The following is a 27,278-nucleotide window of genomic DNA, read 5'->3' as shown; positions in this document are numbered from 1 at the left end:
CTGTCTAACTAAAATATAAATATTTACATTTTCAAGCAGCTTGAGGAACAACGACCACCATGATGTGCGTTTCTAGGCTGCATACACACATCAATGGAAGGACATTTAAGACAAAGGAGACACCAGACAGAGAGTGTGGAAGCCCCAGAGGTGCTTTGAGCAGGTGTGAATATATTGATACCATTATCCTGTAATGCATGAGACACACTAAGCTGGGTGTGAACTTAAAAATGATTTGTGTAGTTTAAAGTAATTTTACTTCATTTGTCGCCATTTTTTTATCCTTTCATGGACGTTTAAGTCACATTAAAGCCAAGTGCTTCAAACTTACCAGCTTTCTTTTTACTCTGTCAGCAGAGTTTTGCATTTACAGAGTGATAATCTCGGCCAAACTATCCTGTAAAAATGAAGGTCAATAAATAAATAATCACTGAACTGAGCAGGGAGGAGGAACGCAGCTCTTTCCATCTGCTTTAAAACAGAGACAGAGGTCTGCATGTAAACAGACATTTTATTGTATTATGAAGAATTAAAGCGTCAAACAGGCAGGAAGTAGCTGTCTGATCTGTTCGTGTGTGTGCGTGTGTGTCAGCACATGGCAGCTGGTCTCACAGCAGCTGAGCGGAGATAATGAGGAGGTGAGGATGACGTGTCTGATGGCAGTGAGTCACTTTATACGGAGAGAAAGGATGCATTTACTGTCTGTGTTCATGATGGAGTCAGGTGTGTCACCTGTCTTCACTGCATCCATGACGGTTCATGATCGTTCATCTAAGTTTATCAGGTCCAGAACCACAAAGACTTTTTATTTGCTCTCATAAATAACAGAGAAAAGCAGCAAATGTTCACATTGAAGAAGCTGGAACCAGCAAAATAGTGCTGATCATTTTTATTTTTCAATCAATTAATCGATGAAGCCTTACAGCTCCAGAAAGAAGCCTCTCTAATTTTCGACATAGAAAATAATAAATCCAGGCACTCCAAATAGTTACAAGGAGGAAGCAGCTAAACAGCCTCTAATGAAGAGGATCAATCATTAAAAACAAAAGCCAAAATGTTCATTTTACTTTGTACAACAGAAAACTAACAGGAGTGTAGAAACTCGGACGTTTCTGTCGGGTTTGGTTTCCATACTCTTCTGATTACTTCCTGAAACGTCGTTTCACATTAAAAGCACTCCAGCTCAAACTGCATGACCTTTTCTTTCCTTGGTTTGAAATATTAAACACCTACAACAAACTTTAAGTTTTATTCAAAGCCATCGCGGGAACGATGGTCTGTTTTTCCGGTGTAGCCAGCGCTTAGCGATAAACGACTTCCTGCCCAGACGTCCGTCTCCGTGCTGCATCGTTTACAGTCAGCAGCGTGAGAAGCGGCCGTGTGTTCAGATCAGAGTGAAGTGAAATTCATTAAAAAAGGCTTTTAATGTGAAAGTGTTTCATTGACAGCAGCTGATTGGATTGCAAGAAAAACCGCCAAAGTAAAAGCCAAAAAGATTAGTAAGTAAGAAAAGTGTGAAATCTGAAGTGTTGAACTTTCTGTGACTGAACAAACTCTAACTTCGTCTGTAACTTCCTGTGATGTTTGCAAACAGAGAGCGGCAGATCGGGGTTATAAAACGTGATCTTTGCTGGCAGCGGTGACAGAAGCAGCTTCAGCCGAGCGATGTGATGTCTGAATGAATACAAAGATGAAGAGAGGGAGTAACAGGCGCCTTGTAGAAACACGCAGCAGGGGATGATTATCAGAGACAGAGACGGGTCGGAGACGCAGCCAGAGCAACAAAGAGACGCGTGACGGCGAGGCGTGGGAGAAGAACGCGAAGCAAAGGGCGGGGAAGAGATGAAATCGATGTGGAGGGTATAAAACAGGGCTGTCGGGGCGAGAGGCAGAGGGAGGAGGAGGAGGTGAAGGAGAGGAGACAGCTGAGGATGTTTCATTACACAGGAGAGAGGAACAAGGCTGCTCCTACAACTGTACGGAGAGAAACCTCCAGCCTGCACGTCTGCACCGAGTACACATCGAACTGCTTAAAGTCAATACGATATTTTCAGCTCAGCAGGACAGAAAAACGTCTTCAGAAAGTGCACATTAATCAGTCCCACAGTGCTGGAGCGTCCATGGAGACATCTCTGATCTTTAGGAAGCATCCGTTTAAAGAGGAGCGCAGTAAAGCCAAGAACTCACGCAGGACTTTCTGCAGCTGGGTTTATATGACCAGTCTGTTCATGACACTTCCTCTAACAGCATGTATGCATGACAGCCCAACATGACGCACACGCATGGGCATATTTCAGTGTGTATTTGTTAGCGAAGACGATGCTAAAGCACAACTAAGCTAAACGCTTTAAAGGCCGGCCAGCTGACAGTCGACATGACTTAGCGCCTGTAATCAGAAGCAGAAAGGATGGGAGTATGTCTGAGGAGGAGAGGGTGGGGGGCTGCAGAGATGAGGGCACTCTCTTTAGCTCATTAACAACCTTGAGAGGAATAATTGGTCTCACTTAAATGCTCCTCTCCGCTGCTGTTAATGGAGGTTACGTCATCTCGTTTGAACCCAGGAGCGTGTTAACTGCATTTCCTCTGAGCAGGCTCCTCACACAGTGTAAAAATAGTGACACGTTTTACAGAGGCCAACACCCCTCCGAGGACAGAGAGGGGGCTGCCTGAAGAGAAAAAGAGATAAAGTTAGTGACAGACGGAGACGTGTGTGTTCAAAAGGCCGTTAGCGTGAGCCGGACATGAAGGACAGTTGCATAAGCTGCTGCAGCCGTGCGTCTCATCCTGCAGCCTTCACGCAGGGCGGCTGATGTGATGCGAACGGAGAGGTGACGAGAAAAAAGACGACACCGAGGGCAGAGGATGTCCTCTCTGATCTGAAGCTCACAGGAGGGAGGTGAAGATGGAGATGACAGAAAGTTCTGGACAGATTAGAGCCAAAAGTTTGAATCAACCGCCGGGAAGTTTGTTAATTTAGTTTCTGCTGCAGGAAGGTTTGATGTGTGAGGACATTTCGCCCCGTCAAAGTCTGATAAAACATCTAGCGCTGAGCTGACAGGACTTCTAATGCGCTTTAAGTATGTTTAAATGTAAATAAGACGTTTCTGAGTCCCGTCTAGAGCTGCTTCGGAGGAACTCAGTGGTGCACTAAATGCAAATATCTGATCTGCTGAAACATCTGTTCACACCTGGTCCCCTGTTTTACATACAGCTGGCCAAAACTGAGACAGAAACATCTTTTCCACATTTTGTGGTTGACTGTGAAAGAACTGAGTTTAAAACACGTTTCTGTCTAACTTTAAACTCTGCCGAGGGTCTGGAGGAGTTTGTCTTTGTCTTTTGTCTCTTAGAAAATAACTGATTTTGTCAGATGATGTCTTCTAAGTTATCTCAGCTTGGGACGTAGACACATGCACACACAAGTCCTGCATGAATCAAAGTATCTCGTGCAACAGTTCTTATTCGTTATGCACAACTCGTCCTGCAGAGTCTCGTTCTCATCCCAGGTCTCCAAGTGAAGATGCTTCTTCCCGACCTCCCTGAGATGTTCAGGATGTTTTCGTTCTTTATCTTCTGTTCTCTCACTTTGTAACACACTTTGGTATGTTTCAATTCTTCATTTCTAACTCGTGGTCAGGATTGTGTTAAGGTAAGATTTAGTGTCTGTTTTCTTCACACAGGGTTAGGTCTGTTTTTAAGAGCGTTTTCTTCCTGTCCGACTCGCAGTTCTGTCTGCGTTAAGGCTCCTTTAAGCTCCTGTTTTCTTCATTTCTAAGCCATGGCATTGTCTGTCTTTAGGTGCCATTTAGTATCTGTGTTCTTTCTTTCTAACCTGTGTCAGATCTCTTTTCAGGTATCCTTAAGCTGCTGTTTCATTACACACACATTACACCTACCTAGGTCTGTTATTAGGTACCCTTTAGCATCTGTTTTTGACCATTCAAACCCCTGGTATGATCTGTTTTCTTCCTTCCTCTCAATCATGTGGTTAGGTCTGTTTCAAGAGTACCCTTTACTCTACGTTTTGTTCCTTTCAAACTCAGAGTTAGGCCTGTTTTTAGGTGCTGGTTTCTCCCTTTTTAACATGTAGTAAGGTCTGTTTTAAGGGCCCCTTAAGTGTCTGTTTTATTCTTTTGAAACCTGTTGTGAATTTGGTTTTCAGGTTTACGTTTTCTTACTTTCCAACTCAGAGTTAGGTCTCCTTTAAGGAACCCTTAAACTGCAGTGCTATCCATGGACTGCTTTAAGGCAGGGGTTCCCAACCTTTTTGACTACACGGACCAGACAGTAGCAGTAATATTTTTGACGGAGCGGTGGTTAGGGGGTTATAATCATGCAGCGCAGCGAGGACACCGATCTGTGTGTTTCTCTGCCCCTGACTCAATAGGGTCGCGATCGCTCCCGTATTTCCATGAACAATCTTTATAAAGCAGAAAATACGTCTCCACACGCTGTGAACGAGATGAGCGGAGGTGATCCACGCGCAGTCTATCAGAGTTATCATGAGCGCGGGGAGGAGACAGACGTGAGGAGCAGATATGGTGCAGACCTGTGTGTGTTTCTCAAGCTCTACCTGAATCAGTAACGATCTGTCCGTATTTCTACCATAAACTCCGTCTCCTCCTCATGTGTCCATATGCTGTGTAGTTCATATATTTCACTGTAGAGGAGCATCAGGCTTCATGATCAAACAATGTTTCATATCGCGTCATGTGACGCGAAGCAGGGGTTGCCAGGTCTGCGGTTTTCCAGCTGAATTGGGCGACTTTTGAAGCGTCTTCAGAGGCGCGAGGTCTTTGTGGTTGCACACTTCACACAGCCCATGAGACGGTTCTGCCTCCGCGTATGTTTGGTGATGTCACAGACACCTATTGGGTGTCGCGGCCCGGTACTAAATGACCCAAGGCATGGAGCCGGTCTGCGACCCAGGGGTTGTGAACCCCTGCTTCAAGATCCCCTTTCCTGTTTCTTCCTTTACAACATGCAGTACAGTCTGGTTTAACGCACCCGTAAGCCTCAGTTTTCTTCCTTTCTAACATTTGCTAAGCTCACTCCCATCTATTGCTACGTCATCTGGCATCAGCACCACTTAATGATATATCATACATTTCCCATAATGCTTTCTGGGGCATAAAAGGTTGGATTTTTATTGCACATAGCTGTTGAACACGCTCAACAAAGGCCGTGAAAGAACTGGAAGAAAACCTGATTTGACCTAAAGTTCTAAAACAAATTTAAACATCAAACTTCAGACGTGACTCCATCCTCACACACTTAAACTTCCCATCAGCCATTGCTGCTGTCAGACTTCCAGCTTCTTCCATCCTGTCACGTTTCCCCTTCACTCCTCCGGACAAACGACCAGCTGCTGATGAGTCTGTCTAATCTGCGTCGACAGGTCCTCCGACGGCCCGATGACATAACCGGATGTTTTCAGGGGGGGGGGGGGGTTACTCTGGGCAGGGGGGGACGCGAGCCAGACTCCATCACCAAACGATTAATTGGTGCTGATGCTGCTGGAGGAGATTTGGTGTGCGTGTTAAACACATTCTGGAGGATGAGCGGCCGTGTGACATAATGAGGCCGGGCCGATCCCCTGCTGTCCTGAGCCCCCGCTAATAATGCTAATAATGCTAATGAGGCTAATGAGCCTAATCTATCTAATCTTTACCTCATTATTACCAGGGCTCCCACTGTCTTTAAGGAAGCGTTTTCCAGGAGTGACTGCACAAAAACGGTCGTATAATTTAGCGGTAGCGCTACGTCTGACACTTTTGAGCCCAGTTTTATTCCTCCTTTCTTAATGATGCAGGGTTCATGATGAAGTGTCTCCTTTTACACACAGCGGGATTATTACACCTCTGTTATGTTCCATCTTCTGCGTAAAACACGCAGAGGTGGAATGGCGGGGCGAAGTCGTTCATTAAGCCCACATCTACCCAAGTTACACCTGAAAGAACAGCACTATACTGTCGTGGACAGCTGTGCTCCCGGCTAGCTGACATCAGGATATGTCATCAAGTCAAAAGATCCCGTGTTTTAGTTCCACGCTAACGGAAATTAGCATTGTGATCGCATTTTACTTCACATGCTTAACATAAAATGACGTGCTCATACTTACAGGAATATAACTATTAGCTGCTCACCTCACATTGCTAGGTGCATAATCAGGTACAGCAACCTCAAAGGGTCAAAACTCAGAATGGTGTAAAAAATACAGCCACCACTCGGAGGAGACATTACGCGCCAGGTGATGCAAACCGTCGTACCGCACAGCTTATCCAACCAACATGTTCAAACATGAATACGCACCCAGGTGTATGTAAGCGATCTGAGCGAGGGGCTAAAGTTAATTAACATCTTCCAGGATATTTGGTCATTTTAATCACTTTCCAGGTGTTTGCAGGACGCGCTGGTTTCAGTTGATTTCTGGTAAAGCTAACATTTTATTAAATTAGAAAAATACAATATTTAAGTTTAAGTTTTTAAGCATCACTTTACTGGAATGCTGGAAATGTTGGTTTTATTTTTTAAGCTGTTCTTATTTAAAGTAATTTGATGCTTAAAAAGTACCGGCCTGGTTGAAAACCAAAAGTAATCTGAGTACTCTCACGGATTACTGTGTAAGACGAGTAACGTAAAGTGTTTAGAACAAATAAAGTTTGAACGCAGACTTTCTTATCTGACAGCCCTCATGCTGTGTTTACTCAGCGTTTACCACACAGGTCAGAGGTCACTGATGAGCTGGAGCTCAATCACTGAGAGGTCAGAGTCCAGCTCGCAGGCAGACATCAACAAACATGTGCTCGTGTGCTTTGTGGTGCAGATAAAAACAGTGGCTCAAATTAATCCTCAAACTGTGAGAGCTGTGCCACAGTGTCACGTTATATATATAATATATATTATATATATATATATATATATATATATATATATATAATGTATTTATAATTTAATAAATGTCTTAGATAAAGTGTCCGGATTATAAAACACAAAAAGAGAAGTAAACATGGAGTCCGGACGTGAACAGACAGATCTGAATGTTATGACTTTATGACGTTTTCTGATCCGCCTCGTCTGTTGAAGCTGATTAATCGACATTTTTACTAAATAAAATGTGTCGAAATGACTTTTCAAAGTGTGAAACGGTCACCAGCTCAGGAGAGGCGAGGCAACTCAGGAATATTTGTATCACTGCTTATTGTGCTGATTATTTTAACACTTTTGTTTCAAATCATCAGAAAGTGTGAAAAATGTTCACAAGCTCAAAATGACGTCTTTAAATGTCTTTCTCTCATCCAACCAGCAGCCCAAAACCCAAAGAGCCGCCATCGACCGCCATCGACCGCCATCGACCGTCATCGACCGTCATCGACAGTCATCGTCCGTCATCGACCGTAACATCAAGTCATCAGATATCGATCGTTACAGCTCTGATCAAACGTTCCCCTCGGCTCTGAGTGTGGTTTATGTGTCATCACATTGATGACACAGGAAGAGGAAGAAGAAGAAAAGAGAAAGAAGAGCGAGAAAAAGATGAGCAGGAGGAAGGAGATGACGAAGAAGAAAAAGAAGAGGAAGAAGAACAAGACAGAAAAAGAAGAGGAGGAGGAAGAAGAAGATAAAGAGGAAAAGACGAGAAGAGGTGGATGCGATCATTGAAGAAGAAGAAATAGAGGAGGAAGAGGAAGAAGAAGACAAAGAAGAAGAAAAGACAAAGCAGAACAGGAAGAGGAAGAAGAAGAAGAAGAAGAAAAGTAGATGAAGAGGAAAATGAAAAGGTAGAAAAAGAAGAGGAAGGAGCAGGAGGAAGAGGCAAAAGACAAAGAAGAAGAAGAGAAAAAGAAGAGGAGGAGGAAGAACAGGAAGGAGAACAAGAAGAAGAAAGAAGAGGAAGAAAACAAAGAACAAAAGACAAAGATGAACAGGAAGAGAATGAAGAAGAAAGAAAAAGAAGAGGAAGAAGAAGAGGAAGAAGGTGAAGAAGAAGAAGAAAAGAAGAAGAAATACTTTCTGTATCCACCAATCAGAATCTGCACATACCAAATCATCTTTAGTGAAAATAGCTCAGAGTTCTTCAGACTGTTAAACTCGACGAGATGAGTCATGATCTGATTTAACAGCCTGTAATGAAAATGTGTGAGCAGCGATCACATGACCGTTTAGTCATCTTATTCTGAGCGTCTCATTCAGGTGTTTCAATAAACACTCTGACCTTTGTGTTGACCTCATGTATAAAACTTAGGAGGCAGCATCAAAACAGCCAGAAATCTCTGTCCATCATTAGCCTGAGATCATTTATATAATAAATGTCCGCTCTGTGCGGCTCAGGATGTGTGTGTGATTTATAATCCGGTGTGTGTGTGATTTATAATCCGGTGTGTGTGTCCAGCGTGTCTCACAGTCAGCCGGCTCTAATCTGTCATAAGGGGCCTTAGTTACCGCTGTGTAACCTATCACAGTTATGTAAGCAGCTTTACAGCCTGACATAACGCCGCGCTGCACGCTGGGACAATGCTGCTGGAGCTGATGTGGTCTGTGTGTCACAGGAGGACGCGGAGGTGTTGTGTTACAGTCTGCAATCAATGGAAATGAATGCAGGCTCGTTAATCTCACAGGTCTCAGTTGTGGTCGGCTCACAGCCTCCCTGCTTCTCAGGTTTATCTGCCTCTGAGGGGCCAAAGTGGGAGGTCAAAATGTAAACAAAAAACATGGCCGACGAGGACAGGCTGATTTCTTTGGGACGTGGACAAAGTGTTGGCTTTTGTATCTTGGACAGGACGATATGTTCCCAGATCCATCACGATAAATGATTTGTTAATGCTGCCACTTTGAGGAGTATCTAAAGAATCTTCTTTTAAGCACTAAAGTTGTCTTTACATTTTAAAGCAAAGTTAACTTAAGCAGGTCAAACCACTGAAAACTGTTTCTCTGTCGTTCTTTAACCGACACAGGACGTCCGGAGAGGCAGCGAGCCGAGCTGCAGCTGACGTTACTTCAGCCCGTCTGCAGGAGAGCAGCTTCGCTCACAAGGTTTTCACCAGAAGCCGAATGACCCACAAAGGTCTCCTGCTTTTTCTAACAAAACGACCAGGTAGTTAAAACAGGTAAAAGAGTAAATAAAAAAGGTTTAAGTTAATGATATTAGATTATTAAGTAGTGATCGCACGAATGCACGTGAATTCAACCAACCCCCTGATGTTTTCACCGCATTGCAATTTGGGTCGATTTCCTATTTACCGCGTCGTCATGAACGTCACCCAGCGTGTGCATGCATCGTTCTAACAAGGCTCCGATTGTGAGCTACCAAACCGGACCCCAAACTACAGTCCAGTGTCTCCATGGCGACTCTAAACAGTGAATCCACGATAATGAATCCAACACTCGATGTCTTCTTGCGATCATTTATCCATGTTTACCGTTAGCCGTCCACTTAGCTACGTCTGATGCTTTGTGTTGAGACCAATCAGAGACGGTGTTCCTAACTGTCCACCAACCAGAGGCTCTGTTACTGATGCGTGTGTCAGTGCTGATTTCAGATCATACAGGGAGATAGTAATCCCCCGTTCATTGATCAGCTGTTTGCTGGGTAAAGAGTAGAACAACGTCAATGTGATGAACAACTTGTAGATTCTCCTTCGGACAGCATTGAATGTTCAGGTGCAGAGAGAAATGAGCATTTCATGGCTGTTGAATCTTGTCAAACAAATCAACCAAACTTTGGCTGCGACAATCACTGAAAAAGCTGCGAAATCCTGCAGTGAGTGACCATGACATATAAAATAGAAACGTTGTGGAGTTGATTTAAACCTTCATAATTAATCAGAAGCATTTTGTGTTTTGTGCTGAGGATTCAAAGGGAAGTGGAAATCTCACACCACGAGACTGTCTCAGATTTCGGAGATGATAACACAGTTTAAACGTTGTATTCCCTGCTGTCGCAGACTGCATGACAGAACAATACAAGCTACAAGGCAAATGGCGATGACATTTGGATATAACGGCGGAGCGCCCGGAGGAGGTGATGTGACATTCTGAGACAGCAGCAGGAGGAAACACGCGGCTTGTTTTCAGGACAGAGTCGACCTTTTGCATCTTAAAGCTTTGATATACTTCCAAACACAGAAGGAGGAGAAACGTGCACAGATAGTTTGTGTTCAAGTAACACGACAGACCTCCAGCTGCTTTAAATAGGAAGATAGAAGAAGACCTTACACAGAGCGGTGGAGTTTCATGGTCATGTCCAGCTCTGACACATCTGTGGGCCTCTCTGATGCACCAACACAAACCCCCCTGGTTCCTTTGTCTCCGTCCTCTCCCACACAGAGAGAACATATGGAGCCAGGGGTCAGAGGTCACACGGAGGGAGGGGCTGTGAAACAACGCCTCACGCCTCCAAAGATCAACTGCTCACTTTGCTGCTGGAGACGCTGAAGCGCTTTAAAAAGGATGCGAGCGATCAGGAGCAGCTCGCAGCATCCTCAGAGGTCAGCAGGGTTCCAGCAGACGATCCATCATCGCCGTCTCCCCTCCTCTCTCTCACTCCCTCACCCCCCGACCCTTGAACTTTGACGAGCAGCACATGGCAGCCTCTCTAACACTGTACAGGTCCTGGATGAGACAGCTTGTCCTTGACACTCGACATGTTGTGAGGCAGATGACAGGCTCAGGACCTTCAACTTAAACCTTTAATGTGCACTTGAGTCTTTTGTTAGTCCCGCCTTCCTCCCACTCAACCAACTTCCTGCCCCCAAAACGAAACACTAACTGAGATTGAAATATATCAGCGTCGACTTCTTAGTGTTTTAAGCGATAATTTCACTTGAAGAAGCACTTTAGTTAGCGAGCGAGCTTTTACTGGTCTTAGAAAGAGTGTTTGGTTGTTTTGAAGGAGAGGAGGCCTTTTGAGGATAATTCTGCTTGTAGTTAAAAAACTTCCAAACTAAAATATTGAAGGAATCCTCGCCTAAGAATAAGCTGAAAACATGGCGGCAGTTCAGCTCACAGCCCCTCTGGACGTCTGTGTCACCCAATATCATCGGAGAAACTTCTTTATTTAAAGGGCCGGTTCACAGATTTTAAACCTCAGTGCTATCATGCTATTATGGGGAGCTAATGCCATTATGGTAGGAAAAGATGCAATGCACTTCCTCAATCTAGGACGCCGCCTCCGATGTCATGTCTCGTTCAGAATCGTCAGGTTTGAAATGTCGACTGCAGAGCTGAAGATGTTTTAGACGATCCACCGGTATGTTCTCGTCTTATTTCAGACTCTGTCCCGCTCTGAGCCGTCGCCTGCAGAGAAACGGTCGTATTTCACTCCAGCGTCTCTCGCAGGGCCGTTTCTTTCAGAGGGAGGGGCGCAATGCATGCTGGGTGTTTGTACGACATTCTCCACAGCTATGGCACCAAATATTATTGCTTCTATCGATTACAGAGAACACCAGCTTTGACTGGCAGAGGCTTTGTTCAGCGGCGGACTGCTCCTTTAATGGTTTATTTTCTGTTTTATTCAGTGGTTCTTACAGAGAGGAAGAGATCTCGAAGATTATTCCATTTCTGGTAAAAACGTTGTGAACTCGAAACACTGAAGGGTCATTTTGAGACTTGTGTTGTAAAGTTTGCTCCTGCATTGCTTTGTGTACTCGGCTGCAACTAATGACTGTTTGAGAGTCGACTAGTCATCGATTATTGAAACGATTAATCGACTGATCAGATAATGACTTAATGTCTTATTTAGCTCTCAGCTTTAAATGCAGTGCGAGGTTCTTTGAAGCATGTGTTAACTTGTCTATAACGACAATCTCTCTTCAGATGCTCGCGCATCACCGACGTGCTCCCGTGATGAACAAGCTCTCCTTACAGATCGTGCAGGCGATCCTTTTCTCTGCAGCGTTGAGGCTGAAATGTTTTGTCTACCTGTCGCTTCCCGGTCGCTGTCACGAGACTGAACCATCTTATTATCAACTATTAAATTCTTTGGCAACTAATTAGGTCATCGATTTTTGTTGCCAATGTCGACCAATCGTTGCACCCCCATTTAGGACAATAGCAGCAAACTTTATGACAGCATTTGAGCTTCCCACCGAGTGTGACGTCAGAGCAAAATGGCCGACGTGTTTATGGCAGACTGCTGAACAAAACAAAGACAAACACTGTATTTATACCAACAACATTAAGACAGAATATTTTGTACCTTTTTCTTTGTCACTTAGATTTTTGGAGATTTTGAACTTTACTTGTTCCTTCTCGTCGTTCTCTCTCTCTCTCTCTCTCTCTCCTTCTTCCACGTCTCATCAGTCCCTCCTCCTCTCTTCCCCCTGTAGTGATTCGTTCCATCTCCCTCTTCGTTTTGTGCCCTCGCTCTCTGTTATCCCGGCCAGGCTGCTGTTAAGCCTGTTAGAGTAATCCGTTCAGACAGCTCCTCCAGGCTACACCCAGTGAATCGCTGTAATGTAACACACGGACAGGCCGGACCACTGCGTCCTCCCCACACACACACGACCACGACTCCTCTCTCTGCCTCATGCAATGCTTGACCAGCGGCATCCTCCTGTCTGCCTCCATAAAACCTCTCACTGCAGGTCAGCTCTTAATGGCTCCTGATGTTTCAGCCTCACTGGACAAGTAATGATTTTATGGCCAATTTTTGAGGTAAGCAGAAACGGCCTTAGGTCTCAGATTCAGGTTCAAGCTCGGGTCAAATTTAAAGAAAAAGTTTAGAAACTTCACGAGAAGTTACAGCAAAACCCACGAACCCATGAGATCCGCTACAGCTGAAATGATCAGTCAGTGAACTGAAAATCTTTCCGCAGTAACTGATCATGTATTTCTTTGTTTTCTGGAGCCACAAGTGACCAAATATGGAAGAGAGGGCGGAGCTGGAGAGGAGCGAGGGGTTAACAGACGCCAAGTTATCACAGCTGAACAGTCCGTGTCGGAGCTAGTTTACCCTCCTGTTTCCAGAGGAGTGAGGTTCTGTTTGAGGTGGTGCCTGACCGCAGGTGTTTATTTATCAGACCGAAGGCGTAGCGGACGAGAGAACGGCGAATAATCGATCTTCTCATCACTACGGTCCGCTGTAATCTCTCCGGGGTGAAGCCAACAACTCCCGACTCCTGCACTGACCGACGAATAACGCTCGGTTGCAGCCTCTCTCTGGTCTGATATCATTATAAATAAGAGCTTGGCTGTTATATCGATATGGACCTATAAGAGACATATACACTCACCGGCCACTTCATTAGGTACAGCTGTTCAACTGCTCGTTAATGTAAATATCTAATCAGCCAATCACATGGCAGCAACTCAATGCATTTAGGCATGTAGACGTGGTCAAGACGAAGTTCAAACCGAGCATCAGAACGGGGACGAGAGGTGATTTAAGTGACTTTGAACGTGGCACGGTTGTTGGTGCCAGACTGGCTGATCTGAGTGGGATTCTACTGGGATTTTCACGCACAAACATCTCTCGGAGTTTACAGAGAACAAAAAAGATCAGAGAATGAGAAAACCTCCAGTTAGCGTAGCGCTCTGGGCGAAAATGCCTTGTTGACGGCAGAGGTCAGAGGAGAATGGGCAGACTGTTCGAGCTGATAGAAAGGCAACAGTAACTTAAAGGAGTAATAAGGAGGATTTTTCCTTTCATCTTGTCAACAACACGTTCAAACCGGGCCCCTCCTGCTGGGCTCTTCGTCACCAGAAGCTCACTCTAACTCTCTTGTGCGAGAAGACGGCCACCCCGCTGAGCTAACACTGACAGCAACACGGTTACCGTTGTGCTAGCATGCTCACCGCCACTTAGCTTGTCCTACCCGGGTTGAGGCACCAACTCTCTCCTAACTCTGCATCGCTCTTTCGCCACGTTCGCCGGTCTGAATGGGGCCCAGTTGCTCATCTGAACCACCCCCACACTCACCTATACGCTGTGATTGGCTCAGGGAACCACGACAGCGCAGCACAGAAATCCTACGTATTATACCTTTAAATAAACACTCGTTACGACGTATGCAGAAGAGCGTCTCTGAACGAGCAACACGTCGAACCTTGAAGCCGATGTGCTCCAGCAGCAGAAGACCGCGTGTCATCTGAATCTATGTTTTTTTTACAGAACATATAACGCAAAAAACATTTCACAAAAGCCGTCATCACACAACTTGTTTAGCAAAGCAAGCTGATGAGATGAAACACACCGAAGCACAACCCTGATGTTTTCAAAGCGAACCGCGTCAGCACTGGTTCAAAAGTCTCCGTTTAACAGGTTCCAGTGTGAATTAGCATCGTAACCGCCATACACTGTTATCTGCCCATTACCCAGGCATACCATCATTAGCATAAGTCAACAGGGCCGTGTGTCAGTGCTGTTAGCTCCTGTCATCATTAGCATACGTCAGAGGGCAGCAGTGTGAGCGTGCAGCCTTTGTGTTAACGGGCCGGTCTGTGCGAGGACAGATGGTCCAGGCCAGACGGGAGCTTTAGCTGCTCAAATCCCTTTGTGTCCTGCTGCAGGACGCTCCCACCTCACACCTCTGTCGTCCCGTTGTATGCAGAGCTACGCTGACCAACTTCACCGTGGAAAAATGGCACAAAATTGGCGATTAAAAGATAAAAGCAGGGTTAGACTGAGGCTGAGGAGGATCAAACGCCCCAGAGTTCACACCAAACTGGCCGTCCAGAATCCTACAGGTGTGATATAAATTATGAGACCTTTGCAGAGTCCTTTTACCTGACATCAGCACCTTGTTGCTTGGTGTACATCTGCAGATCTTATGCTGCATTTGGATGGACTCAGGCAGGCGGTGGAAACACAAAGAGCAGGACGGTTAATTTAGGGCTTCTGTCAGTGTGTCCCAACTGATGCAAAAGTTGGAGTTGAAATGCCTTGTTAGCGGCCTGCTAGCTGGTAATGCTAACAAGCTAACTTCAGGCCTCTATCAGTGGAGATATAACAAACCGCTGCACACACAAGAGAAGCCAGGAGCTGGATCATGTTAGGATCATCCCATTCATAAACTTCCAGCTGTAAAACCCAGCTCAGCTCGTATCTGACTGAACCTGTAAGAGTTTTACATGAAGTCCTGTCAGAACACTACCTGTTATAAGAGATGTTCACCTTGATACAGACGTGTTAAAACCTGTGAACAGACAGGAAACAGTTGCTCATCAAAAGGGAGTCATTAGCCTGAGGTGCTAATAACTCATTTACATCTGGGTTACAGCCGGTGACTAACCTGGGATAAAACACTGACAGCAGCCCGTCTAATTCAGGGTGGGAGAGCACTGGGTGACACTCAGGTGTGAGGAGGGGAGGTGTGAAGGAGGGAGACACAGAGGAGGACATGAAAGGAGGAGAGATGAGGAGGACACCTGACAGACCGAGAACTGAAACTGAGCATGTTTTGCTTTCAGAAGAGCAACATCATCAGAGCCTCCTGTGTGTGTGTGTGTGTGTGTGTGTGTGTGTGTGTGTGTGTGTGTGTGTGTGTGTGTGTGTATCAGTAATGTTGCATGCAAACAAGCACTAAAGGTCAAGTTGCTGCTCGTCTTTCCTGCAGATGATCGCGGGACGTTATCTGCTCATGTGCATAAATCTAAATTATTTTAACATTTTAAAAAGGCTAATTAAGACAGTTGTGTCTTTTACTTCCAGAAAGTTTAACTTTAATTTCCTGAAGTGTATAACCCAAGAATAAAATGAGTTTCTACCTGTTGTGTTTGGGAGCTCTTTGGAAAGTTGTATCTATGAACAGGAGCTCATGGAAACACTGGCAGCTCCGTACTTTAATAACCTGAGTTACACTGATTATCCTTTTTTTAACATCACATGCACAAACTCAATGCATGCAAACTCAAGTGCAGCAGGCCTCCAGCAGCTACTAGGGACTCACTGTCAAAGATGGCGGCGGTGCACATCTCCCTCTGCCAATCCCTGACCTCATATCTCCAGCTACAACTGGAACGCCAAACACCCCCCCCCCCAGAGCTCCTCACTCCTCTCACCTTTCATCTCCACAATGCTGCCCACCCTGCCTGCCCCTGGTGTTAGAATGCAGCGACTATTTCAGGCTCTGTGTGCCAGCCGGCGTGTATTTATACCACCGAGGCTCAATGGCATGGTATGTGGCGGCTGTCTGCACTCACAAAGTAGCTATTTACGGGAGGAATCAAACCAGATAATTAGCATTCACGCTAAGAGCCCAGGACCTATAACAGGGCAGGGGTTGGAATAGAGGATTGAATACTGTATGTAGAGAGTAGACTCACGCGCGCACAGAGATATAAAGAACTGTAAACCATGAGGGAGCCTGAGGCAGGTCTACAGGAAGTCTGGCCTTCGTATACAACAATGGGCTGAGGGAAATAAGGCCACACTGCCACACAAAGAGCAGGGAGGAGGGGGGCTGCATCCTAAAATAAGCTGAGGCAAAGACACTCCTAATGTGGGTCACTGCAATTATAGCTGCCTTTAAATCAGGGTGCAAGAAGATGTGGGGGTGCGCACACAAAAAGAGGTTTATGGAGCGCCAAAGGCAACATGTTGTTATGAATCACGGCAGCGTTAGTGTCGTCCGGATGATGGTGCGGCGTCAGGGGGGAGGACAGCAACAGGCCTGATCAGAATTGTAAATGATCTCCGATAAAGGGTGGAGGCAATCGGAGGCAGATGAAGACGTGGGGGTGGGCAGCCGTGGGGGTGAATAAAAGGGAAGGGGACATGATGCTCTGCTAATGCTTGATTTATGTTCACTACAGGTGTAAAGATACAAATTCGTGGACATACATCATGTTTTGTGTCTGTCGTTTTCCTGTTGAAGATGTTTATTCTTGTATATTGTTGCGTCTCAATGACACATTAAAAGAAAGTTTGTGAGTGGCCCCGATAGATGCCCTCAGCCCCACAAGCGGCTGCAACAGCTCAAATTTGATACGTTCGGTCGCTTTCTTCAAAGCCACCAGACTCCATTAACAAACACAGCCATTTTACCGTGCAGAACGCGAGGGTTGCTGCTCCGCTGCTTCCTCGATCAGATCGTTTGTTTGTGTTATTGTGTGACTTCGGTGCTTTAAATGGTTTGTTTCGATCCAAGTTTGTGTAACACAGAATTACACTAATTGACCGAATTGATCAAGGCCGCATAGAAGCAGCAACTCCTGTGTTCTGCCAGGTAAAATTGCTGATTTTGTCAATGGAGTCTGGTGGCTTTAAAGAGAGCGATGTACCGCCTGTTTCTGGTTATAAAAGCATCCTCCTCTTTAACAAAAAGGTCTATCTCTGTAGGGATCCTTCTTAGAATAAAAATTGGACCCTGTCAGTGACTTTATGTGGACGTAGTTTGATCAAGGGCAAGGCATAAGTTGCAGCTATTACATCCCGTTCACAGCTGCCGACTGAAGCAGTAATTCAAAGGCTTTTAGTCTTTAAGACCCCAAAAGTATATAAAAATAAAGCCTATGTTAATAACTACAAGAATTCCCTTTGAATGGCTAATGTTGTACATGTATCAGCATTTTAAACCTCTTTCCAACAGGAGCAGGATCAGAGAAATCAGCAATAACTATAAAACAACGATCTCGTCTCCGGCGTACTGATTCTGCATTCATATCGAGATATTATTTTATAGAGACAGAGAGAGATTACCCCAGCACTGACTGTTAACTTGGCCCATAGTTTACCCACTCACACACACACACACACACACACACACACACACTCGCCAGATGCTCAGCAGGTTAAGGTGAAAGGTGCTAGCAGAGCAGACAGCGGGGCATATGGACTCAGTATGGTGGCAGCTTATCAGTGTCACCTCAGTGACTTACTACAGCCTTAGAGCAACACACACACAGACACACACACACACACACTTGAATCCTGCCAAATCAGAACAACCAGAGACTTAAAAACCACCTCACACAGACGAAACCAACGCTCAAAGCAGAACTGCAAAAACGTGAGCAAAACAAAACGTCTCATTTTTTAGCAGCTGGTACATTTTGAACATTTGCTGTCAGGTGAACAAATGTTCAATCACAGCTCACTATCAACACACACGTAGACTTTGCTTTCCTGAACTTTGACCCAGAGACTCACATTACACAGACAGAGGCTGTGATGCAACTCAGCACATCCAGAAGGGACAGTAAATAACTCTAAGGGCTGTTATTGGACAGGACTGAGCCAATAAATGAGTGTATCTGCTGCAACAACACAGATGTGCTAACAAGAGTTTCACAAAAGAGTTGTTCTGAAACTTTCGCCAGTATCTGACATAATGCCTCCAATGCGGCCTTGAACGCAGCAGGAGTCAGCAGGTATGCCATTTAATGCACAGATTCAATACCAGAATTTATCAGCCCCACAGCAATAAAAATAATATGGCAACTACAGTTTTAAAGCCGCAAATAAGAACTGAGTGCTGCTAGCATAGAGTGTAACGCTAAAGCTAGCAAACTGTTAGCAATCTGTGTGTTCCAGTCATATATCCAGAGAGGGTAGGCGGAGCTAAGCGGCTGCTTTTCCGCTCTCTGCAAGTGTTGCGAGTAAACAGTAATCTACTATGGCTGAACAAACAAAGAAAAGATGGATGACTACAGATACAACTTCAACAAGAAGTGAAAATCCAAAGAAGAAGAAACAAACTCGACGCTCAGATGAAGCAAACAGTCTGAAAAGGAAAGCGACCGTCAGCTAAGTCTGGTTATCTGGGACATATTCACCCGCATATCACCTTTAGGTGCCACCAAATAGAACTGATGACTACGAGAATATAACTTTAAAGTAAAAACTAACTGAAAATGTCTCCACAAGAGACCACAACAAAGGATTATTATGTTATTGGTTGATCTGCCAACTATTTTTGCAATTAATCAACTAATAGTTCAGTCAGAAAGTTGATCATTTTCCAGAGCCAAAAGTGACGTATTTATTAAACCAACAGTTAAAAACCCAAAGACTTGCCATTTACAATACGACCAAAGCTCACTCATCACTGTTTGCTGTATGCACGTGTTGGATGTTTTCATATGTACAAGTCTATTTTAGGTATGCTTCCCTCGTACCTTCTAAACTACATCAGACAGAAGAGTGCAGGAGCTTACGATCTTCCGTCCCAGGACCTGTTCTTGCTGTCCGTCCCAAAGGTCAGAACTGAACTGGGGGAAGAGACGTTAAAGTTTGCTGCTCCCTTTACATGGAACGAATTACAAAAAGACCTGGAACTAAAGGATCGTGTCTCATTGGATGCTTTTAAGGTGATTTTGAATAACTTGGAGGCAGACACATCTGGCTGCAGACGTTCTGCCTGAGATATGTATGATCATGGTTTGTTTTATTGTATCCTGTATTATGTTTGTATGTATGGCTGCTCAGTGTTTGTCAGAAACGTTGTTGACTGCGCTGCTGCCCGTCTTGGCCAGGACACTCTCGAAAAATAGACTTTTAATCTCAAGAGGTTTTTCCTGGTTAAATAAAAAAAAGCAGCAGATATCTAAATTTAAGCAGCAAATGTTTGACGGTTTTGCTTGATTGCCAAAACAATAAATTGATCAAAGTATTTGGCGATTTCTTTCTAGCTTCAAATGTAACCCTCATAATTTGTCTCTTAAACACCGTAAAAGCTACAGTTATGATCAGTAGTTTCACTTGTACAGGTAGAGAGCTGTACAGCAGAGCACAGGAAGCTTAAATCAGATTATACAATCAGAAGATAGCGGTGATCTTTCTCTGTCGACTCACAGAAACCTCCAATGACACAAGTTCACAGGGGAAAAGTACTGCGGACACTCCAACAATGCAACAACTAAACGCTGCTGCAACTCTTTATCCCGTTGTTTATAATATCTTTGCTTAATCACATACAGTTTAAATCTGCGTAGAAAACCACGAGCTGTTCATTTATGTGGCCTGTTTGGGGGTTTATAGTGCGTGTGCCACTTTTGCATTCATAATCATGGAGGGATATTTTTAGTCAATAATGTGCATAATATGTGTTGAGCTGGAGGACTGTTGTGCTTGTTCTGTCTTCAGGTGAGTTCACGTAAACAAACAAAGAAAGCTCATACCTGCTAATTCGTCCGGTTCGAGTCCAGTTTCTGTGTCGATCCCACAAATAACAAAGTAGTGGACCAGGCGGCAGGGCGCCGCGCCGATCCCCGCGGAGCTCCCACTCATCCCGGCTTCGGTGTGCAGCGCGGTCCGCTCCTTAGTTCGCCAAGCGATACATGTCCAGGGAAAAAAGAGGGAAAACCGGATAAAATGCTCGACAAGCTGCTTCTGTGTCGGTTCCTGGCTGTGAGTAAAAGCGTCCTGATGCTCCGAAGTTGCTTTTAAATGTTGTTCGCTTTCAGCGGTCCGTTTGTGCGGAGCTTCCCGACACACTGCTGCCTGCTGGGGGAAGCGCGAGGTGAATCTCCGCCTCGTCGGCTGGGAGGGCGGGATATTCAAATCTATCCTCCGTTCAGACCGTTCAGTCCGTTTGCTGACACAGATGTCCTGATTTTTCGATATTAAAACCAATATTTTTGTATCGTTACATTATGTATTTGTTAGACAGAAACATTAAACATGAAATAAAACTATACAAAAAGAAAATACTACACACATATACAAAGAACATATAAGAGGTGATTTACACTTACACTTGTTAGCTTATCTTCTTTTAAAATACATCTTTATATATTCTGAATATTGTTTCCATGACTGATTATGATCATATCTTCCATAATCTTCAAACATCAAATACACAGTATTTATAACCTCATCACTTTACAATATCAGCACATATACTCTGTAGTTAACTTAATAACTTAATACAGAACATGAATTCCTTCGTTTATTTGACACTTGTTAAACAGGCAGTAAGAGACTATATCTATATGTATTTTGATATATTGGATTCTAACATACAGTAAAAGACACGCTTTAAGGGAACAATGTTTTGTTTTGTTTTTTTAATCTAATTATAAACAATAAATGATTCATGAAGAATGCCAATTGATATAAGAGTGACGGCTCCTGCATTTACGAACGTTCAAGATGTGCTGCGCAGTAACACCCGTTTTTAGAGTCAAGACGCCATCTACTGTTTTAAATCAGCACTGCACCTCGATGTCCAGTTCCGTTTTACAAGTATGTGCGGAAGAGAGCAGAATAAACAAAAAACAGAATATACGTGTAAATGTGTGCATATTTTTACTGCAAGGAGTGAAAAAGCTCTTTAAGATCTAAGAAATAATTCTTAAAGTAGCTCAAACTGTTATAGCTTTAAATAAAGTTTGTTTTAGTGATTTTTGAATTAAATAAATGTGTAACTGAGGCAAGGATGCACGGTGTTACCTGTACATTTACATTTGTAAATATGAAATTTGGCCATTATATTAAGAATAAAAGTGTTTTTCATGTAGTGTTTTCCAGGAGATCAAACAATTAATTCTGACACAGTAAGATAAAACTTTTATGATATTTTATGTAATAAAAGCAATTTTACTCATTCACATTTTGGATTACAAAACAAGCTTCAGTTCAGATTAATTCGTCTTTTTAAAACAGTTTTTAGCTGGACAGAAACAAACTTTGTTTTTGTGGTCTATATTGCTGATTTAGCATCGTCGATTATATAAAACCGTATCATCCACAAATTGATTCCAATGTAACATCAAATATGGTTTCATAAGCTGTACACAGGGCGCATTCTTCTTCATCCACTGAGACATAACATAATATCTCTGTGACCTTCACGTTGTACTCACACAGATACGGAGTTTTTTTCTCACCAACAAGATGTACCAGGACTCACAAAGAGAGACTCTTCACACACTGATGCCTCTGTTGTTTGCAGTTGTCCCCTTGCAAAGGTTACAGTTAAACTCACAAAGTCAAACTTCATTTGATGTTCAGATTTCCATCACACTTTTTTTTAATTTCAAACTTCTTTATTGAACATTTAAAGTCAAAGGACAATCAGGAGATACACAATGAGGACAAATGCTTTAATTAGGGGCTACAGAAAACAATACTATAAAATGTGCGTTCACTTTTCTTATTTTCAAAAAGTTAAGTGTGGACAATTTTATATGATGCAACCATAGATAAAAAGATGGCCGACATAAAAGTGAAGCCTCTCTGTCGCCCCCTGTTGACTGGCTGCAGTATAGCTCATAAAGCCCGCCTCCTCCATGTTAACAGATGGGACATGAGTCAAACTATAAAATCAAAATACACGTCAAATACATTTTTCTCAAACATGGTTTCTGTCATTAAAGTTAGTTCTTATCATGCTGATTGATGTGCAAGTGTTCATTTTCTGACAAGTTTACTTTAAATTACTTATTTGATGCTGTAAAAAGGGGGTGTGGCCTCATGATTGACAGCTCTGTGGACAAATGGGGCTCCTGCAGCGTTCTGTTCCCGAGTAGCAGAGTAGAGGAGGAACGGCGAGAGGAGACGTCACTAACACTAACACTACAGTCAGTGAACTTTCCATAAGCGTGAATATCTGCTTTAGACCGACACGAGAAGCTGTTATGCTGCAGACTGAGCCCACCTGAGGGCTCCAACACGCCAAGGACACCTGAGGGCTCCAAAACGCCAAGGACACCTGAGGGCTCCAACACGGCAACGACACCTGAGGGCTCCAACACGCCAAGGACACCTGAGGGCTCCAACACGGCAACGACACCTGAGGGCTCCAACACGCCAAGGTCACCTGAGGGCTCCAACACGCCAAGGACACCTGAGGGCTCCAACACGCCAACGACACCTGAGGGCTCCAACACGGCAAGGACACCTGAGGGCTCCAACACGCCAAGGACACCTGAGGGCTCCAACACGCCAAGGTCACCTGAGGGCTCCAACATGGCAAGGTCACAAGGTAAAGGTGTGTTTGGGGAACTGCTAGTGACTGCTGATAAGCTTTTATAATAAATTCATATGTATAGGTGACTTGTTTGGATTAGCTCGACATGGAACCAGTTACCTCGAGTGTCCTTTTTTGTTTACCTTTTAGAGTTCATATTTCACACATCAGCTTCAAAGACATTCAGGTGCATCATAAATGAAAAGATGGGTAAACAAAGTATTTATACTTAGTTACTCAAAAAAGCTTTATAAATATTGATAATACTGATATAGTTCAAGTCACAGTATGTCTTATATTATCTTCTTCACTATGATGTCAAATCTCTTATTTTTGTTACTAATATAATGATTTCACGACAACGAAGATTTTAGCAAGTTATTGTAATGTGTTGGGAAAAAAATTTGAAACTTTATAATCAAGAGTTGAAGTTATATAATCAAAAGTTTTATAATGATATGTTTTAGTTGAAACTTTATAAATAAATGTTTTAAAAGTTAAAGGTCTTATAGTCTAATGCCTTAAAGTTAACATTTTACAGTCAAATGTTTTATAGTTAAGGTTTTATAGTCAAATGTTTTAAAATAAGCTTTTATAATCCAAACCATTAAAGCTCTAAAGTAGAATCCTAAACTGAGAAACTCGCTGGGCTCATTATAAAAGTCAGGTGCAGATCAAAGGGTGGGAAGCTGGCCGCCTTATCAGATCTAGAGATAAGAAAACAGGTGTCCCCTGCCCACGAGCCCCTCCCTTATCTGTTGTACAGTGCATGAGCGTGCATAATTGCCCAGAGTGAGGAAGAGTCCAGCGGAAAAGTTGGAAATGGGTCGGGCAAAACTGAAAGGAAACAAGCTGAGGGCAGAGAGCCAGAGCGAGGGGGGGGCTCCAACAGGTGGTGATACTTGCGACACACTTTGACTAATTAGGCAGAGACCTGAAAATAAAAAAAACCTGCCGAAGCCCAGCGAGGGAGGGGTTTAGAGTATATAAGACCCGAGCGGCCGACCTGTGGGCAGTCTCATCCGGATGGACTCGAGTTTATTTGTTTGTATTTATACGGCAATAATCTCTTTTTGCATCAGATTCTGCCAGTCTCTAGTGTTTGCTTGTCTGAGTTCTTTGAAGACTTTGATTATATATTTAAGAGTTTTTCAACCATGTTTTATTATCTATTGGAGATTGAAATTAAGTGGCTGACAAGAGGGTTCGGGGAACTTTTTTTGCCACAACAAATGTTAATATATTCAGGGTATATTTCATAGTGTTTGTCACCTAATCCATGCAAACAAACAATCCCGTGTATATTAGACTTGGCTGCATACTTGCCATTATAAGAATTTCCCCTCCTGGTTAGATATTGTTTAATCAGACGCTTGCACAAAAAGTTATGTGAGTCCATTGTTGGCCACATTCTCTCTCCAAGTGTCCTTGGCAACAATCGTTATTAGAAATAACATATTTGGAGATTTCTGTTGCAAGAATACACAATGCCATGCAAACACGGTCAGTGCCTGGGCTACTCTTATTCACAAACATCGGTCTTTGACTCAGCGGGACTATTGTTACACAAATAATAAACCGTTTCAACAAATATGTATATATAGAATAAAACTTTGAACGTTATAAATTAAACTGTGAGCGTATCTGATGAACGGAATATGCAGTGAAGCGAGAGCGGACGGGCTGCCCTCAGGATGTCAGACCTGAGACTTTCCTGCCAGCTACGGCACTTTAATTAGTCTGCCGCCTGTAGCACTCACAGGTCGTTGGACCATGCTTACTGGCCCTTAGCCCTCGAGGAATTTTAATGATAATTAATTAAGTATAATTAATTTAGACCTGTGCTTCAGACTTAAGCCTGTTTAAAAGGCTCCCATGCTTCAGACTTAAGCCTGTTCTAAAGGCTCCCGTGCTTCAGACTTAAGCCTGTCTAAAAGGCTCCTGTGCTTTAGACTTAAGCCTGTTCTAAAGGCTCCTGTGCTTCAGACTTAAGCCTGTTTAAAAGGCTCCTGTGCTTCAGATTTAAGCCTGTTTAAAAGGCTCCCGTGCTTCAGACTTAAGCCTGTTCTAAAGGCTCCTGTGCTTCAGACTTAAGCCTGTTTAAAAGGCTCCTGTGCTTCAGACTTAAGCCTGTTCTAAAGGCTCCTGTGCTTTAGACTTAAGCCTGTTTAAAAGGCTCCCGTGCTTCAGACTTAAGCCTGTTCTAAAGGCTCCTGTGCTTCAGACTTAAGCCTGTTTAAAAGGCTCCTGTGCTTCAGATTTAAGCCTGTTTAAAAGGCTCCCGTGCTTCAGACTTAAGCCTGTTCTAAAGGCTCCTGTGCTTCAGATTTAAGCCTGTTTAAAAGGCTCCCGTGCTTCAGACTTAAGCCTGTTTAAAAGGCTCCTGTGCTTCAGATTTAAGCCTGTTTAAAAGGCTCCCGTGCTTCAGACTTAAGCCTGTTCTAAAGGCTCCTGTGCTTCAGACTTAAGCCTGTTCTAAAGGCTCCTGTGCTTCACACTTAAGCCTGTTTAAAAGGCTCCTGTGCTTTAGACTTAAGCCTGTTCTAAAGGCTCCTGTGCTTCAGACTTAAGCCTGTTCTAAAGGCTCCTGTGCTTTAGACTTAAGCCTGTTCTAAAGGCTCCCGTGCTTCAGACTTAAGCCTGTTCTAAAGGCTCCTGTGCTTCACACTTAAGCCTGTTCTAAAGGCTCCTGTGCTTTAGACTTAAGCCTATTTAAAAGGCTCCTGTGCTTTAGACTTAAGCCTGTTTAAAAGGCTCCCGTGCTTCAGACTTAAGCCTGTTCTAAAGGCTCCTGTGCTTCAGACTTAAGCCTGTTCTAAAGGCTCCTGTGCTTCAGACTTAAGCCTGTTTAAAAGGCTCCTGTGCTTCAGACTTAAGCCTGTTCTAAAGGCTCCTGTGCTTCACACTTAAGCCTGTTTAAAAGGCTCCTGTGCTTCAGACTTCAGCCTGTTTAAAAGGCTCCCGTGCTTCAGACTTAAGCCTGTTCTAAAGGCTCCCGTGCTTCAGACTTAAGCCTGTTCTAAAGGCTCCCGTGCTTCACACTTAAGCCTGTTCTAAAGGCTCCTGTGCTTCAGACTTAAGCCTGTTTAAAAGGCTCCTGTGCTTCACACTTAAGCCTGTTCTAAAGGCTCCTGTGCTTCAGACTTCAGCCTGTTTAAAAGGCTCCTGTGCTTCACACTTAAGCCTGTTCTAAAGGCTCCTGTGCTTCAGACTTCAGCCTGTTTAAAAGGCTCCCGTGCTTCAGACTTAAGCCTGTTCTAAAGGCCCCTGTGCTTCAGACTTAAGCCTGTTCTAAAGGCTCCTGTGCTTCAGACTTAAGCCTGTTCTAAAGGCTCCTGTGCTTCAGACTTAAGCCTGTTCTAAAGGCTCCTGTGCTTCAGACTTCAGCCTGTTTAAAAGGCTCCCGTGCTTCAGACTTAAGCCTGTTCTAAAGGCTCCTGTGCTTCAGACTTAAGCCTGTTCTAAAGGCTCCTGTGCTTCAGACTTAAGCCTGTTCTAAAGGCTCCTGTGCTTCAGACTTAAGCCTGTTTAAAAGGCTCCTGTGCTTCAGACTTAAGCCTGTTCTAAAGGCTCCCATGCTTCAGACTTAAGCCTATTTAAAAGGCTCCTGTGCTTCAGACTTAAGCCTGTTCTAAAGGCTCCCATGCTTCAGACTTAAGCCTATTTAAAAGGCTCCTGTGCTTCAGACTTAAGCCTGTTCTAAAGGCTCCCATGCTTCAGACTTAAGCCTATTTAAAAGGCTCCTGTGCTTCAGACTTAAGCCTGTTCTAAAGGCTCCCATGCTTCAGACTTAAGCCTGTTTAAAAGGCTCCTGTGCTTCAGACTTAAGCCTGTTCTAAAGGCTCCCATGCTTCAGACTTAAGCCTATTTAAAAGGCTCCTGTGCTTCAGACTTAAGCCTGTTCTAAAGGCTCCCATGCTTCAGACTTAAGCCTATTTAAAAGGCTCCTGTGCTTCAGACTTAAGCCTGTTCTAAAGGCTCCCGTGCTTCAGACTTAAGCCTGTTTAAAAGGCTCCTGTGCTTCACACTTAAGCCTGTTCTAAAGGCTCCTGTGCTTCAGACTTAAGCCTGTTTAAAAGGCTCCTGTGCTTCACACTTAAGCCTGTTCTAAAGGCTCCTGTGCTTCAGACTTCAGCCTGTTTAAAAGGCTCCCGTGCTTCAGACTTAAGCCTGTTCTAAAGGCCCCTGTGCTTCAGACTTAAGCCTGTTCTAAAGGCTCCTGTGCTTCAGACTTAAGCCTGTTCTAAAGGCTCCTGTGCTTCAGACTTAAGCCTGTTCTAAAGGCTCCTGTGCTTCAGACTTCAGCCTGTTTAAAAGGCTCCCGTGCTTCAGACTTAAGCCTGTTCTAAAGGCTCCTGTGCTTCAGACTTAAGCCTGTTCTAAAGGCTCCTGTGCTTCAGACTTAAGCCTGTTCTAAAGGCTCCTGTG

General features: G+C 44.0%; 1 protein-coding gene across 2 annotated transcripts in view; it reads right to left on the bottom strand.

The window, feature by feature from the left end:
- The window catches only part of dennd5b (DENN/MADD domain containing 5B), a 73,280-nt gene extending 52,934 nt beyond the window's left edge, over window positions 1–20,346 (bottom strand). For both annotated transcript variants that reach the window (XM_069671245.1, XM_069671246.1), the window contains exon 1: window positions 20,059–20,346. In XM_069671245.1, the coding sequence (XP_069527346.1) occupies window positions 20,059–20,167 (109 nt within the window). In that variant the 5' untranslated portion in view covers window positions 20,168–20,346. The remainder of the gene's footprint in view (window positions 1–20,058) is intronic.
- Window positions 20,347–27,278: the final 6,932 nt, after the last annotated feature.

The sequence above is a fragment of the Semicossyphus pulcher genome, unplaced genomic scaffold (assembly GCF_022749685.1).
Source record: "Semicossyphus pulcher isolate SPU_LCO1_2020_fin unplaced genomic scaffold, fSemPul1.0.p SCAF_20, whole genome shotgun sequence".
NCBI classification, from domain to species: domain Eukaryota; kingdom Metazoa; phylum Chordata; class Actinopteri; order Labriformes; family Labridae; genus Semicossyphus; species Semicossyphus pulcher.
Note: the sequence above shows the minus strand (reverse complement) of the source record. Positions and strands in the feature narration are given on the sequence as shown.